Below are 16,580 nucleotides of genomic sequence, written 5' to 3'. Positions count from 1 at the left end.
AAAGGTACTCAGAGCTGAAATGCCTGAGAAAGGCAATTTAAGTGGGTGTGCTAAACCTCTATAGGCTGAATAGGCAGAGATAGGTAAATAAAGTGTTCTTGTGACATTAGAAATACAAATTTCAAAAGGGGCATTTTTGGCATCTTAACTGACATAGTTAAGAATTTTAACATTTAAAATATATATATTAAAAGGAGAATGTTACTTATTTCACTCTGACTGTAAAACAGTGCATATTGTGTTAAATGGGATTTCCATCCCATGTTTTTAAGGCTGCCTTATGTATAAATAAATATGCAAGAATGCAGAGCATGAATAGGTCGGTCTTCCATTCTGTATCACATACCTACCCTTGATAACACCGTGGTAACAACCCTTTTTACTCAGTTGTCACTACTTCCAATAGACTTCACGCTAATCTCATAGAAGTCCACCCCTTTCCGTGTCCTCCGGAAACAGCACTTCCGTTGTGTTGTGACAGGATTTGTTCCTGAAGTTGTATGCGTTTTCTAAATTTGCACCGCATTTCTAAAGCGTGTTACCACTTTGATGAATATGCTTTGTGTATTTGCAGCACGATGGGTTTTCCAGGACACCGTAATTTATGCATGTTTAATTCCATCTTTTATTCACGTACTAAGCCCAACTCTATAGGCTAATATTTATAAAACCGAGATAACCATAGAAACGTCTTCATCTGTGCTTGATACTTTCACGGAAAAACGGAACTGCTGCTTGTCAAGCTTGTTTCATCAGGTTTTATATCATCGTCATGACGTGTTTGAATTGATCCCAGGCATATGCAGTCCTCATCAAAATCCATTCAAGTCCTAGGCTGTGAGTAAGGTAGCTAGCTATGTTCTCTCTCTGGTCACAGTTGGCAAATAAATTGTGCATATAGATTGTGGGGAAAACACTTTAGCACGTGTTCTCCAAAGAAGTGTCTTAATATGAGCTATCTAGCTAGTTCCAATGTCAACTGTAATCATAACACTGGGTTTCTCTCTGTGCTCAGGTGTCTTATTCGCATGCCAGTAACATGTTAGCGATATTGCAGTAGTGTGAATTTTTATGTTGCCCGTGATGAAAGGTGACAGCGAATAAAAATCCAAACATTTTTTTTGTTCAGGTCTTTTTAACGGTCATAACCCACACATATTTATCTAACAAAAAAATCAGGTTCCCTAAACTATCCCACATGTCATACTGAAGAAAAAAAAATCACTTGTTGCTAAGAGATAGTAGAAGCACAGTAATCCGCTACCTGTAAAAATAACTGAACGTTACAACTCTGGCTTTGAATACATTCTTATGGATTCTATTTACAGTGTGGTTATACAATAAAATAAGTTGTACATTAAAATAATTGTAATTATTTACAGGTGCACACGTTTGCCAGAGCGCAAGACTAATTGCGTCTTAAAGTAACAATGCTTATAGATGTATGTCTAGAGAAATTAGGGCGCAAATGTAAATTTGTAGCCAGTTATCTATGATAAAACGTAACCTGTCATATTTGGAACATTTCTCCTTACCACAGGGCGAGACAGTGAGGATTTTAGGAAAAAACATTACGCTACCTGAATTTACCAAACTATACTGCGGAAGTTAAAGAATCTTACGTTTGAAACGCATACACACACACACACACACACACACACACGTAAATAATATTTATTTTCAAGAGGGTGACAACGTATGAGAACTGAGAACTTGCATCAGTAATGACGAAATAATACATATTCATAACATCTAAGAGTCAAAACTCCGTTTTAAAACAAAACAATGAGGTGCGCTGTATCGCGAATATCAGTTAAAGGACCTGTAAAAACCATATTTGATATTTTACTTAATTCTCTAATCGAGTAGATCACAGATTCGAACAGGATGGGCTGTGTTTGCTCGTGTATGAAGGTATGTATGTTTTTTCCTACACTTTGGGAACGATTTTAAATACGATAATCTGAAAAGGATTAAGATTTATTGTGCATGTCACGGAACGCTTCCACTGGTCACGTGGTATGGCCCGCCGCGTGCACTGGGAGTTCTTCGTTGACTGTCTCGTGTGTAACCTTGCCTATGTTGTTCAGCACACACCTGCATCGGTTTACTCGTCATGTTTGTATGTATTTAAACCCTTGTTAGTGTGTGCCTTATTGTCAGTCGTTGATCATGTTCACGGTCACAGTTTGTGTTATACGTGAGTGCCGGTGTCTGTATCGTATGTTAATAATCGTTAATAAACGTCTCCGTGGAGCGAGTCTGTACGTCCTGTTCCTTGACCAGCGGCACTCGGGCCGTTACAGTGCGTAACTAATTAGCATTTTCCTGTAAAAAAAAATAGCGCAAATGCAGATGATTAAAAAGTTTTGTTTTGTTTTTTTTAAATCAAAATGAGATTATTGTAAGAATACCGAGATATCGCTAAGTCGCGATAATACTGCATATACAAATCAATACGTTTCTACAATGCTTTTCTACAGAAAAAGAAGAAGGAGAAAACGAATAGAAGTTGGTGGAGACACATAATCTCATCCTCCAAAGTGTCTGACTCCTGCGTGGCATTAGACGGTCACGCCGCGAATGTGACCACCTCCACTTCTTGCCCCTCTTCCTCTGAGGGGTCCCTGATCTTCAGTACTGCTTCTTCCTTTTCACCTGTGGACATATCCCACAATGCCTCTTCTACCCAGTCGTGCCTTCCTGGTCAAGCCTCCTCCTCCTCCTCATATGAGTCGCTCAGGACTACAGCAGTGATTGTTCCTGGTTAGAGCTCAGCAGATTTGATCATGTTGTTCAAATGCATAGTCTGTTTTTGGTTAAGGACATTTACTCCAAGTTTCTGTTCTCTATACAGAGGCTGCAGATAAAGATGTGGACTCCGTGCGCATTGAGAGGTGGGTACATTATCAAAATTCATCTTCGTGGCAGAGAAAAGTGTGGCATGGTGGTTACCCAATGGCACTGCCATTGTAACTTCCTTATGGCATAAAACGAGAAAAAACATCATTGTATTTTTCATTCTTCACACCTTTATCTGTCTAAGGGTTGTTATGTGAACATTTTGTGCATAACTGGCCACTCTGTATTCATCTCTCCCTTCTTTTCTGTCTCTCAGGTTTCCGGCTGTTCTGATGCAGGCAGACACTCGTGTTCAGCCGCGGAATTTATTGCGACAGCTGCTGCACGTCCTCAGGAGTAAAAGGATGCGTCAGATTGGTCAGGGTGAGGGCCAAGGCCACACCCCCATCCATTCCGCTGTCGAACACCTCAACATTCGGCAGCTCGGGTAAAGACGAGAATACACACCGCGTTTTACTACACAGCCTATTAAGAGTAGATGATTTTACAGTTTACACAGGTGAAGCTCAGTCTTTTTCTCCTATACAAATACAAACATATTGTAATTAAATGAACAGTAAGTCATTTAGCAGTTCTTCTTCACATTATGAAACAGCCATTATACTGACATGTAGTGGCCTGGATGTTTCAGAGCTTCTGCACTAAATCTATTTTTAACATGGATGACCTGTTAGGTTTCCCAACATTGGGAACAGCTGCTATATGAACGCCACTCTGCAGTGCCTACTGAGTATCTCCTGCTTCTGGAGACCCATCAGAGCTCAGTCATCCTGCTTGACGGATCCTTCTAGTTGCCAGATGCTCAGGTACCCGTTCAGAACCAGAAGCTTCACATGGGTCTAAATGAACTGTTTAATCATGAGTGCTTAAGGAGGTGCTGTGATGCTCAGAGATATAAACCACTTGGTCTCCCTGTTGCTGTGTGTAGATGTTTTTCAGATCTGCAGCAGGCCCAACTCACCACTCGCAGCACAAAGCAGAAGGTGCAGCTCCTGGGAGCCCTGCTTGAGTGTGTTTCAGCCCGCTGCCCTGCATTCGAAGAGGACTATGAACAGGTCCAGCTAAATGGCCCCCTCAGCCATTCAGAACACATCAGAACCTCACGCAGTACCCTGCAGGAACTGCACACGGCCACCTTTGTTTTCTCACCGTGCTGCTGTTGAAGTCCAGGAGCAAATCCTCCTCTGATGTTCTCCTGTGCTGTCCTCCACAGGATGCTCATGAGTTCCTGATGCTCTGCTTACTGCAGCTGAAAGAGGAGGGAGAGAGACTCAGGGCCTCTTTCTTCTCTTACATCTGCCCTGTGGCAAACTTTGAGTTTCATATCAAGTCTGTGCTCACATGTACCAGGTAATTAGGTATCACTGTTGCATATCTCCTTTGTGTTAATGGACTGGTCTTAACCAGTCTTAACATGTTTGTTTAAAGTACATTTTCTCACCGAGAGTAGGCGCTTTCTCCGGACATCTCTGTTTAAAGTATTCATGAAAGTTTCATAACATACATAACTTAAATATGAACATTTAAAATGCTCACAAGTTCAGCTTGTATTCATCACATAGCTTTCAAATCTCAGAGTGTGTGTGAGTTTGGGAAAACATAACAGACATGGACTGAGCATTCGAAATGTTTTCTGCTCTGATGCTTCACATTAGATAAGATGTTATCTACTTGTAAAACTGAGCAAATTAGCATGTGATAACTCACACACTGTATAAGGGATGCAGGAGATTATTTCTGTGCAAATGTTGTAACATTTCTGTTCTCCATTTTGTGAAAGCTGTGGAAAGCAGAGCTGCAGAGTGGATGTCTACAACCACCTCTCTGTAAATCTGAGCCCTGCTACGACCGACAGCCTACACACTTACTTTAAGGTTGGTCACCTCACACACCCTCTTTGGATAAGGCTTCATTACTGTGTTGTAAAGGAGAGAATACAGTTATGACATGCTACCATTTTGATTTTATCACTCTCAATGAAAGGGTCTCTTTCTTTTTTCAGCCAACACTACTGGAGCGTTTTTGTGAGTGTGAAGCAGGCTGCGAGGCAACTGAAGAGGTGGAGTTTTTCACACTGCCACGGTGAGTCTCGTCTGACGTAGATGACCTTAAAGAATGAGTTTTAAACCAGTCCAACACACACACCCTCCTCCACTCACACACACTTCCAGTCCTTAAGTCACTTTTCCTCTTGGAACAGTATTTTCGTCCTCCACCTTAAGCGGTTTGACATGCTGGGCCAAAAGCTCTCAGACGTGATGGACGTCCCGTCCGAGCTGGATCTCTCTGCCCTTCCTGGGGTGGCTTCTCTCAGGCAGCAGTCGAGGTGAGCTCGTACCATCAACCCGTGCCCACATACTTCTCTGTCCACCCATTCCCATTTAGCTACAAAATGCCGACTGAATGGCTTTGTGGTTTGTCCTCAGTGGAGCAGCGGGAACCCAGGACAAACCGCAAGAAATGCAAAATGATAAACTGGGGGAAAACTCCAGTCCCCAGCCAGGTAGAGTTGTGCCATTTTCTTACAGTGGAGTGATAATACGGCTGTGTATAAGTATCTGCCATAATGACTAAGTTCTTTTAACCCATCAGTAGTAAATGAGAGAGGAGAAGGACAGGGAGCTAGAGGACAGCAAGTAAGCCTACCGGTGAGGAGAGAGAGAGACCAAAAAGAAGAGAGATACAGGCTGAGAGAGACACAGAGACAGAATGAGAGAGAATGAAAGAGGCCTGTTAATACAGAGATGGCGTTCGATCCGTGATGCGTTTTCAGTTAATCGTATGAAAAAAAAGATGTATTTGTTTGTTGCAGGAATGTGCACCCACTGGCACCTACAGACTCCAGGCGGTGGTTTCTCATTTAGGTGACAGCATGGACCATGGTGAGTAATCTGACATTATTTATACACGTGCAGTAGAAACTATTAAATGACTAAGGACCACCGACTACTCCGACAGGCCACTATATCAGTGACACAGCTGAGGGAGAAGGACAGAGCTGGTTGTCATTCAATGACTTAAAAGTATCAAGAAGCACTGAGCCAGCCATCCTGAAGAGCAGGACAAAAACAGCCTACCTGATTTTCTACGTGCACAGGTAGAATCTCACCTTTCAGACTTGGGAATGTAGGTACCTCAGTCTAGGAGCACTCTAACAGAAACAAGTTTTACAAGCTTATATATGTAGGGAGTAAATTAGCCTTTACTGTGCCCTGGGACTGCAGGTCTCTTGTGCATGACAGGTGAGTGAGGCCTACTCCCAGCACCGGTTGGCAGGTGCTAACCTTCTTTCTCAGTCCTTTCACCCTTCCCTCTCTGTAAAAGAATTAAAAAAAATTTAACCCATTAAAATGAGCCATTTTTTATTCTCCACAAAATAGTAAATGCCCCCTCTGGCGTTCTTGTTAAAACACTTTTTCCATATTTTTATGCCATAGATTTATAACATGAATAATACTATACTTGTCAAGTCAACATATTTAGATGAGGTGTCCTAGTGTCAGTTATTGTCTTCTAATCGCTATTGGAGATGTACAAGTCCCCATTCTTTATCCCCAACATTGTTCATACTAAAAGATTAATTTCTTTTCCAAGTAGCACATGGCAGGGATTAAACACCTATTTACATGGACGTCACTTCCATCGCCACATATGAGAACACTACCAGGGTGCTTCACTGACAGAGGAAGAGCTTCAGTCCTTTTTGAGAAATAACCAACTTGTATTTTAATTTGCAGATGTTAGGAGTGAACCAGCATCTGTCTATAGTTCTTTTAATTGTGAGCACACATATTTAAACCCTTGTTTTGTTGTTGCTTGTCAGTGTTTGACCCCATGTATGCTGCTTTGCTGTGTTTTAAGACTGCCTGTTATGTTCTAAGTAGTGTTAATGCTTAATGTTCTTCGTGTTTGGTTTTGTCTTGTTCTGTATGATAATAAACGTCTGTGGCATCTGAACCGCAGCTCATCTTTGCATCCGGCTTCACGTCACAGGAACACCGACCGTTGAAGGTTGCCTCGAGCCAAGGGAAAGAAGAAAAAGGGGAAGAAGCAGTGTAGCTGCTTCTACCCAACCCATGCAGGAGAATCCTCCATGCTTGTGGGATGCACCTGTCATCACATCGGGGGAGAGTATCTCTGGAGGATTTTGGGGGGGCCCTGGTGGTGGTCCAGGATCAGATGCTGCAGAGTCCTGCCTACCTTCACTGGATTACCGGGACCCGTACGATTACGACTACCAATATCCAGGGTCTGACTCTGCAGGGTCCTACTCTCCCCCCACGGACTACCAGGAGGACTATGAGGATTACAGCAGGAGTGAGGAGTATGTTGACGTCGGCCTCAGGTCGGACACCGAATCCGACCGCTCTGAGGATCCATCAGTGGAGGTGGAGGAGGCCCGCCATGAGGATCCTTCCTGTGGTTTATAGACCGGGTCAGAGGACTCTGAAAGCAACGAGCCTCCGATGTTAGTGCTTAATGTTCTTCGTGTTTGGTTTCATTTTGTTTTGTGTGTTAATAAACATCTGTCTCATGTGAACCACGGCTCGTCTTTGCATCCTGCCTTGTCTCCCACGTCACAGAACAGCAATTCATCTACACTTCTCACAGATAAAACTATTGCTAACGGCGAAGAATAAACATGTTGCAAAAAAGCAGTAAGAGCTAGTATGCAGAAACAGTGGTGTTAGCGTGAAACAGTTTCAAAAACAGGAGTCTCCTTATGAAGGAAGGAGGTCCTTATGAACCTCTGTATTTTGACAGCAAGTATTGACCATGTGCCATTAAAACCATGCCAGGTATGGTATTAATCCACAAAATAGCACATCAAATCTAATTATTTGGCTAGTACAGGGTTATGCAATATTCCCTCAACTCAGCAAAATGCAACAGCTTGAATTACTTAACTGATTAATAATAATAAAAAATCTTTCCTGACTATAAAAATATAGCTGACCCATTAGAAAGATTAAACATCCAGTGACTGTGTATCCTGGCATGTGTGTATCCTGGCATGTTAAGGTAAAAGGCATCTCCGACTGGAATACATTTAAGCGGTTTCGGGCGCCATCTGGTGGCGACTTGTTGTCCTTATCACGCTCTCATTTCTTTTGTATGGCGGGACAAGTGTTTTGTTATCCTACCTATCGAACAGTTCTACCTAGATTTAATGCACTTATGTACATTAGCATTAGTCCAGGCTTCTGGTGTTTATTTTGGATGCATATATTATAATTAGGCTACTGTGGACATTTGTATTTTGTATAGCTACAGCACCTGTACTTCACACACGTGTAGTAATTGGATCTAGAAAGTTGCCAGCCCTATTAAAATATTAGATTTATAGTATAATAGTTTCATTAAACAGACAACGCGTTAATCACAATAATTTGCATGATGATTAATCTTGAACCAAAAATCTCGCCGGGAGCTGTAGTTCTCTTTCCAGACACACACCCAATAAAACTGTGCTTGATCATTTCTTATTGATAGCCACTGACTATAGGATCAATAGAATAGTACAACCAAATAACCTTTAAATGTTTTGCTTTACTGTAATACAATTTAGAATTGCGATGTTACCCTTTTAAGAAGAACTGAACACATTGTGACAAGAGCAACTAGATGAAGCTTTATTGACATGCTGGTCAAGGACTCACATCCAATATGTTTAAAATACATTAATTGAGGCCAAGTGCAGCATAAAAAAATATTTTAACTTCACACAGAACCAAAACCATCAACATCAAAATATAAATGTATAAAAATATGGGTATTGTTAAAAAAAATGTTAAAAATGGGGCCTCCCACAGAAAGGCATGGCACAGTCAGCGACTTCAATTCAAAGTTTTTTATTCAAAGTAAAAAAAAACAAAAACAAAAAAACACTTGGGCAGGTTGGTGGCGCTCTACACGAACTTGGGCAGACGCTTGGGGCTGAGCGGGATGTATGTGGACATGTCGGAGTGCTGCGCCGTCACCCAGCTCATGACGTTCGCCCGCCGCAGCTGGGAGTTGGGGCCAAGGAAGGGAAGGAAGGGTTAAACAACAAGATGAGTGACAGCAAGGAAAGTGTTAGGAAGGATTTCATAATGGCTTTAAAAAGACGAGGCGAGGGCACCTGGTGGGCTGGACTTTGGTGTCATCTTCGTCCTCCGAGTCGCTGGAGATGATGATGACGCTCATAGCTGGGCTGGGCGTGTCAGAGATGATAATGGGCTCCGATGCGTCGCCCATGCCATGCACGGGGGAGGACACAGGTCTGGCACAGGGTCAGAGGAGCACGTCAACACTCTCAACACACACTGCACACTCGAGTGAACACACACAACCTATCACCAAAGTGTGATGCCACAGAGCCATCCAGCACTTGTTACAACAGTTGTACCCACAATGCAGACCCACACACTAGACCAGTAGGTCTCGAGTCCTGTTCTAGGGTTCCCTTGCACTGAATTAGTGTGGAGTTTTAGCGTTAATGCCAGCCATTATAAAGTGCAATAAGAAGCAGGGAGTACCTAGCCCGGCTCTCTGCTTGGCGATCTTTTGACCTCTTGAACCCGCCCTGCTGTGCCGGTTGTCCCACCTGGCTGTGCTGGGCGAGCCAGCTGCTGAAGGTGTCATTGAGGTTGGCAGCTGTGCTGGCCCCGCCCCCCGCCCCACCCCCACTGCCAAACAGGCTCTTGCTGCCATCACACCCTGTGCACTGCCGATTGCAGATCTCCATTTTCTGGAAGCAAGATTTCACACTGCAGCGAGAGAGAGAGAGAGAGAGAGAGACACGGGCGGGGGGCAAGTTACAGTACTACCATTTGGATTTGTAAATTAAGATGGTGTTCCTTAATTTTTTTTAAAAACTGTGACATGTAGATTGGAAGGCCTGGAACAACTCACTGGGCACTTTGAGGGAACTGGAGGAGGTGGCTCATGGTGACAAACGGGTGCTTCAGGGCCTTCATCGGCGTGATCCGTTTGTCAGCGTCCAGCGTGAGCATCTTGTTCAGCAGGTCGATGAACTCCCGCCGGTCTGCCTTCTCCGCCGAGACGTCTGCGCCTTCCAGACTGGTCGCATTGACCTGCGTGAGAGACCCAGGGGTGAGTCATATTAAACACCAGCAGAGGGCACCGATCCACCTAAGACGCAGCAAGTTCTGCAGCAAGTTACTATGCATTGCTCTGCCTTTCGTAGATGCCGTTCTCCAGAGCGATTCATGTGCGTTCCTCATTATAACGGCACGAACGCTCGACCTTTGAGCTAGCACCTTGCTCAACCTGCTCTACAACGTGAGCCGTGGAAGCTGTTTCTCACGTTCTTCAAATTCACATCACAACAGTAAAGCAATGCGTACAGTTATGTGCACAAAAGCCAAAATAACCTGCATCATGTCGTCAAGACAGGTGAAAATGTACTTCCGTGTCTCTTTGGACTTGATGCCATGCTCTGCCTCATGCTCTGAAGGCGTCTGGAGAAAGGAAAGAAAAAAAATCAACCATTCAGCTCCACCATAAAGTTACATGACATCATTAAGTTACATCCCTTATGAAACAAACACATGGTATTTGGCATTTAAAGACTGGCAAACCTTGAGTCTCCACAGGGGGCAGCTGGAGTCAGGGCTCCTGTGGAAATAATAGTTGCTCTTGGTCCCTGCGCTCAGCAGGTACTCTGCTGGTAGGCCCTGCGTCTGGGAGATGTAACGGATCTGCAGAGACACCACACAGCAAGAGGATTACGACTTTATTTTGTGTTCATCCTTCCATTTTCAAAATGCATGTATAAAAAAAAAAAGAAAAGAAAAACAGGCCATAGAAACTCTTATTTATATTATTCCTAAAAATAAGCTAGCCAAAGCAGTAGCTAAAAGCTCAAACCATACAGTCACTCTCTTCCTTGCTAGCCATTATGGACTCCCTAACAAACTGCATAGTTAGAAGAACGGCCATTTCCATTAGCAACACTACGCCACTCTTTTCACAAACAAGATTTACGTCTTCATCACACAGTGAGAAAAGTGTGAAAAGAAAGTGAAAGAACCGACCCCAAATCAGCGAAATTCTACAGAGCGCCGTGAATCCAAGCCCAAGATGCGTGAAAAAGACTAGGCACAGCTCAAAGGCCCGTGTGCTTACCTGATCATATTCAGAGGCTCCCGGATACAGGGGGGAGCCCAGAAACAGCTCGGCGATGACACAGCCCAGCGACCACATATCCACGGCCTCGCAGAAAGGGAGACCCAGGATGATCTCAGGTGACCTAGACCAAAAACACAGATATCGCCATCATGAAATAAGTCTCGGCTGATTCCGTAGTGTGTGGTGATTCGGCGGCAATTGCTTTAACACAAACGGTGCTGAATTCATTCATGAAAATGTAAAAGGTTTAAATAGTATTTTGTTGATGAGTCCAGGTTTTATTTCCCCCCCTACACACCACTTTACATTACACACCCACTATTCTAACATGGAACTATATGCAAAAATGCACTGACACTACAATGATGTTCTGTTTTCCATTAAGTAAATACAGAGTATCAATGCAGTTAAACACTGTTACTCGGTAAACAACACGGTTAATTAACGGTATAGCTACAATGCAACAGTAGTTTTGTACAGACATGACCAATACTAATATTACCAAAGCCTGCAACTCGGAGCATCCTAACTAATCTCAGACATTGAAGAGGGTTCATCAGGTATTTTGCTAAATAACAGCACTCACATGAATCACTAAAATTAAACCACTTATAAATCAAATATGAATCAGTCGTGCTCCAGTTAACTGTAATGCTTATCACGATTTTAATGTGTAGCAGGGTCATCGCAACTGCCAAAATGTGCAGCTCTACTCTAAAGCACACTCGAGTGCAACAAGTGCACACTTATTTCTAACACGCCTCAGCACGTGTCCCTCACCGGTAGTATCTGGTCTGCAGGTAGCTGGAGCACACGGCCTCGGAGACGTGGCTAGCCGAGCCGAAGTCGATGACTTTGACCCTGTACGGCTGCCTGACGGGGTCCACCAGCATGATGTTTTCGGGCTTGAGGTCGGTGTGGATCAGGCCCAGGCTCTTCAGCTTCATGAGCGCTTTGGCGACCTGCTGCAGCACGGGCCGGACGCACTTCAACAGAAGCGGGCTGAACATGCTGTCCTTCAGGAAGTCGTAGAGGCTCTGCCCCAGCATCTCGAACACCAGGCACATGTGCTTCTTGTGCTGGAAGCACTCATACGCACGCACGAAGTTGAACTCGTCTGCGTTCTCCCTGCTCAGCCGTCTCAGGATGCTCACCTGAGGAGGAGCAAATGAGGAAAGACAGATTTAATTTTTCTGCACTTTTTTTTTTAATACACATCCAAACAGGTATGGCTTATGCAATTGTAGCTAAGCCTTCTTTTTATAGTAAGCTTCAAGCTGTCGATGTGTTATCTGAACTAGTTCCTACTGATGCTTTGAAAATTAGAACTAGTGTGCTGATACCAAACACAAGTGTTTTTGTGCTACCCTGGCTGTATACAGATTCCACAGTGTGAGTTAGCACATCTGATACCAACAAACAGAATCGGGGCTACAGCTGATTCCATATCAAAAGCTCCAAAAAAGCAGGCAAAACTTTCCCACCTCGATCTGACCCTGTCGAGCAAAGAATGGATGGTTTTTCAGGATCTTGATGGCAACCATTTCATTGGTGTCCTTCTTGGAGCATTTGGCCACCTGGCCAAAACTTCCACAACCAAGGTAGTGCAGAACCTCGTAGCTGTTGGAGGCAGAGCAGAGGATTTCATTCTGCACCAGCTGGTATTCGCAATCACTTATCGATTTGCTGCTATCTGCGGTACAACCGGAGTACGCAATGGACTGGGTGGAAGAGGTGGTTGTTCCGCTCCTGGCCACGCGCTTGGACAACGAAGGAGTGTAGAGATCCTCCAGGATCTGTACGCTGTCGCTGCTGTGTTCCCCTTCTCTCTTCCTCTTCAGGCTGCACCGCTTCTGACGGGCGTCTTCTCCCCGCTGGCTGGACGACGACGCAGCCTTGTCTGAGGCTCCAGAGGGGGAAAAGACCAGGGCAGGTAAGCCATCGGTTGAACTGAACCCTGGATCCGAGGGCCAGGGCGTCCCCGGCCGAATCCGAGGACCAGGACTCCGCAGGTAGTAATTGCTCTCGAATTTTACTTTCTTGGCGATCCCACTGGAGGAATCTGAAGGGGAAGAGAATATTCCTTTAGGGAAAGATGAAAACAGGGCCACTAACCAAAGGAATGCTATGCAGATCTAGTTAGGGGCTATATTCAAAATTAAAACTAAAACAGCAGATTAAAAAACAACAACAACAACAACAACAACAAAACACGATCTATGATTTAGCTAACGCTAGCTAGCTAACGCTAAAGCTAACCGCTAGTTAACTTCATAACTTACCCTCAGTGTTGATTATTTTCCCACCTTTAACCTTACGGAAAGAAGGCTCAAGAAAACCGAACGGATATAATTCATGATCATCCATGTTGTTCTGTGGTTCTTAATTTAAAGAATTGAAATTATTAGCACGCTATATCGACCGGAGTGAGAAGATTTCCACCAAATATCAATTCGCTACTCTACGGACTCTTCGTTCCATGGCAACAAGGTGACATGGACAGGTGTAACGTCATAAAATGGAATTTCAAGTGCACGTATTGAACCTCGCCAGTGGACAAGATAAAAGCTCACATTTATTTTACTCTTTGTCCAGACATAATCAAAACTGTAGTGTCTGCTTGTCCGCCTGCTGCACCTACAGGCCCAAACTGGCAGACTCATATAAATCACTTGATAGCATCGAATATTAAGTACTACATTTATCAACATAACATTTCTTAGGACTAATACATGTACCTGCTTACCGATTTCAGCCGTCTACATGCATCCGTTCTCCAGAATCCCACGCTAAATATTTCGTGCTTTGCTGGTAAATTTCCACAACAATCGTGCCTGTCATTTTAAATGGCATTTTAAAACATGCTTCCAGTATAAGATAACTTCAGATTTTGTCAAAGAAAATTCAATTACATAAAAAGTGGGGTGGGTGACTATTATTTACTTCATATGTTTCCTGGGCAAGTGGCGTGATTGGCAGGTGTTTCAACAAATGGAGGAGGTATAGATGAAAACGTAGACCCTTCACTTGTCTTATTTAGTTCTCCTTTTAACCGTTTAAAGGTCCGCGTGCTGTCAATCAGCTTCCCATTTATTTGACGCTGTTTGGCGAAACTCATGCAGCCATAAGAATGACGCCAATACTTTTGGACATCATGGAAAGGAAGAGGCTTATTTGAGCTGAAGTTTATGTGGAGTTGTTTGGGAGCTTCTAGCATGGACTAGCTACAATGTATAAAGTATACTATTTCTTTACAGTATTATGGTATAGATTCTGTGGATTCCATATATACATTAAATGTAAAATGTTGCCCAGTTATGTCAGAAATAGCAAACAAAAACCACAGGCTCCAAGTTACTGAAAGAGAAGTATTAAATGAGGTCCTGGTAGAGCATACGTGCAGGTTTGTCAGACATGTTCATGAGGAGTTTAACTGAAGCAAAATCCTCATCACACACCCAAGGAGTCAAAGCCTGCAAAATCCCCAAGTAGCAAGACTGCATCCAGGTAGCACTTGCTGATGGAAAGCAAAAAATAGTGCTGTATCCTGCTCTGTGCCTCATCCACTGTACCAGTCTCTTAGTATTGGACTTAGTGTGGTTAATCAATCTTTGACTGTACTGATTACATTTATGTCATTTAGCTGACACTTTTATTCAAAGCGACAATTATGACTGAGTACGATTTGAGCAATTGAGGGTTAAGGGTTTTGCGCGGGGGCCCAACAGTGGCAACGTGGCAGTGAACCAGCAATCTTCCGAGAACAAGTCAAGTACCTTAACCGCTGAACTACCACTGCCTGTGTTTATATATTGTACTATTTAAAGATTTTGCAGTTACTTGGATTTTGTCAATATAGCAACATGCCCTCAGTCCAGCAGAACAGGAAATCTGAAACCTGATAAATTACCTGTTTCAATTTTTGTTTTCTATTTTAAACACACACAATCCCAAAAAGATTTCTCTGTAGTAATACAGTTCACTACTATAGTTATAGAATTAGCTCCAATTAGCCCATAATATCCCTTTAAATTAAGCCAAAATTCAAAGTCTGAGGTGAAGATCCTATAAAGGTTACATAAGAGCTTGATGTTACATGTGTTTTGAACAAATACTGCCACTAAGTGCCAAAGAACTATTTTTTATAGTTACACCTCCCATGGAATTCAAAATACAACAATCAACTTGTTAAACACATTAATCACACATTGCATTTGAGATACATTTAATACAGTTTGTTAGTCTGTTTGTAAAAAACACTATTTTTTAAAAAAAATGAAGGCATTAAAACAAACAATAAGCCCAGAAACTACAATAATCAAGTTCAATAATCGAGCTGATGTTCAATGTCCGAATCCCTCATGTCTCTCCGTGTTCCTCTTCCTCTCACAGGTAAGGATACAGGCTTTCCTCTGGCCGAGCGAGTAGGCCACGGGCCAGTGGTAGGGCTGGTCAGGGAGCTGGTGACGAAGGGAGCTGCTTCCTGATCTATCGTGGGATGACATCACAGACTGCTGGACCTGTAGGAGGAGCCAAAACAAAAAAAAGGGCACCAAGATATCGATAGGTATGTCAATATTCCCAGGCCCCAGCTAAACTACTGCCCAACATTGGAAACCTATTATAGCGTGTAATTATTATGAACCTATTATAGCATCTAGATTCCACTATTACTGCCTCGTAGTAGCAGGGCTCTGCTGTACTATAAATGTGTTTCTGTCTTCTACTAAAAGTCTCTTTTGGCAGTGTAATTTATTTTGGTCAAATGGCTGCATGACCGTTTTCAAAACAAATTTATAGAGGTGTTGGTGAGGTGATCCTTCCTGAGTTCCCCGGCCAGCAGAGCATGAATGACCTGAGTGGGCGAGCAGCTCTGCACCATGGCACCGAGCGCAAGGTCCTTGTCCTCCCTGATGAAGAGGTTGCTTTCGCCCGCCTTGTGCGGCAGCATGCAGGCAACCAACTCCACCTTGGCGTCCATGGCCCTCCACAGGTCGGTGGACATGTGCGCCAGTGTTGTCATGGAAGCACGCGACACCATGGAGCTCAGATTCTTCAACTGAGACAGTGGACATGGGGCTCAGGTGTTCAGGCACTCCATGGGGATGTGCCTGTTTAAACACGCCGATCGGACTCATCCGATATGTGGCAGATTTACTTGGTGTGTCAGAGAAGGAAAAGCATCAGTTTGTACTACCTACCATGTTTAAGGACAAGATATTCCTCGCTAGAACATTCCAAATTGACTCTTCATCAGGTTAGAACCATTTTGGTCACAAAACAGAGCAATTCCAGCTCGGACAGCAAAATGCGAAGATCCTTTTTGGGCCATTGTTTATATGATTTGATTAGAGAATCTTTTGTCCCTGAGAGGGCCCCTCTGGACCACAGTCAGGCACACATCGTGGAGCTTGGGAAGCAGGATGTCAGTGTGGTTCTGGGCCAGAGACTGCACCAGAGTCAAGCTCCCCTTCTTCTTCTCCCTAAAACAGCGTTAGAACACGGTGTACATACCTGGTGTTATGATATCGGTAATGCTAAACAGGTTTCATTAATAAAATCAACTTTTAAAAACACAGAAACAA

General features: G+C 43.5%; 2 protein-coding genes and 1 long non-coding RNA gene across 3 annotated transcripts; 2 read left to right on the top strand and 1 right to left on the bottom strand.

The window, feature by feature from the left end:
* Positions 1-2,060: 2,060 nt before the first annotated feature.
* LOC145656011 (uncharacterized) lies at positions 2,061-4,736 on the top strand. The gene is made up of 7 exons (XM_081709471.1): positions 2,061-2,122; positions 2,484-2,766; positions 2,858-2,897; positions 3,119-3,289; positions 3,537-3,668; positions 3,791-4,212; positions 4,643-4,736. The coding sequence occupies exons 1-6, from the start codon at positions 2,117-2,119 to the stop codon at positions 4,023-4,025; spliced, it is 867 nt and encodes a 288-aa protein (XP_081565597.1). The 5' UTR covers positions 2,061-2,116; the 3' UTR covers positions 4,026-4,212; positions 4,643-4,736.
* A 334-nt stretch (positions 4,737-5,070) lies between these two features.
* Positions 5,071-7,402, top strand: LOC145656010 (uncharacterized). The gene is made up of 2 exons (XR_014121802.1): positions 5,071-5,744; positions 5,821-7,402. It is a non-coding gene; the product is annotated as an uncharacterized LOC145656010 (long non-coding RNA).
* A 1,369-nt stretch (positions 7,403-8,771) lies between these two features.
* Positions 8,772-16,000, bottom strand: LOC118240774 (homeodomain-interacting protein kinase 1-like). The gene is made up of 11 exons (XM_081709467.1): positions 15,851-16,000; positions 15,386-15,509; positions 12,480-12,895; positions 11,776-12,149; positions 10,993-11,116; positions 10,446-10,565; positions 10,239-10,325; positions 9,757-9,938; positions 9,381-9,611; positions 8,998-9,124; positions 8,772-8,870 (listed from the first exon to the last, which is right to left on the bottom strand). Exons 1-11 carry the CDS (start codon positions 15,998-16,000, stop codon positions 8,772-8,774), a joined length of 2,034 nt encoding a protein of 677 aa, XP_081565593.1.
* Positions 16,001-16,580: the final 580 nt, after the last annotated feature.

Source organism: Electrophorus electricus, unplaced genomic scaffold (genome assembly GCF_041902795.1).
Source record: "Electrophorus electricus isolate QZ-2024a unplaced genomic scaffold, ASM4190279v1 Scaffold43, whole genome shotgun sequence".
NCBI lineage: Eukaryota > Metazoa > Chordata > Actinopteri > Gymnotiformes > Gymnotidae > Electrophorus > Electrophorus electricus.
This window is presented reverse-complemented; position numbering and strand designations above follow the sequence as displayed.

What these genes read in the sequence shown, in the direction of transcription:
- LOC145656011 (XM_081709471.1), top strand. An exon ending in GACTCCGTGCGCATTGAGAG is followed by an intron (nt 2,898 to 3,118) that starts GTGGGTACATTA and finishes TCTGTCTCTCAG; the next exon opens with GTTTCCGGCTGTTCTGATGC. An exon ending in CTCAACATTCGGCAGCTCGG is followed by an intron (nt 3,290 to 3,536) that starts GTAAAGACGAGA and finishes ATGACCTGTTAG; the next exon opens with GTTTCCCAACATTGGGAACA.
- LOC118240774 (XM_081709467.1), bottom strand. Translation starts at nt 16,000, where the DNA reads ATGTCCACCGACCTGTGGAGGGCCATGGACGCCAAGGTGGAGTTGGTT. An exon ending in AGAGCTGCTCGCCCACTCAG is followed by an intron (nt 15,510 to 15,850) that starts GTCATTCATGCT and finishes CTACAGGTCCAG; the next exon opens with CAGTCTGTGATGTCATCCCA. An exon ending in GAGCCTCTGAATATGATCAG is followed by an intron (nt 10,566 to 10,992) that starts GTAAGCACACGG and finishes GTGTCTCTGCAG; the next exon opens with ATCCGTTACATCTCCCAGAC.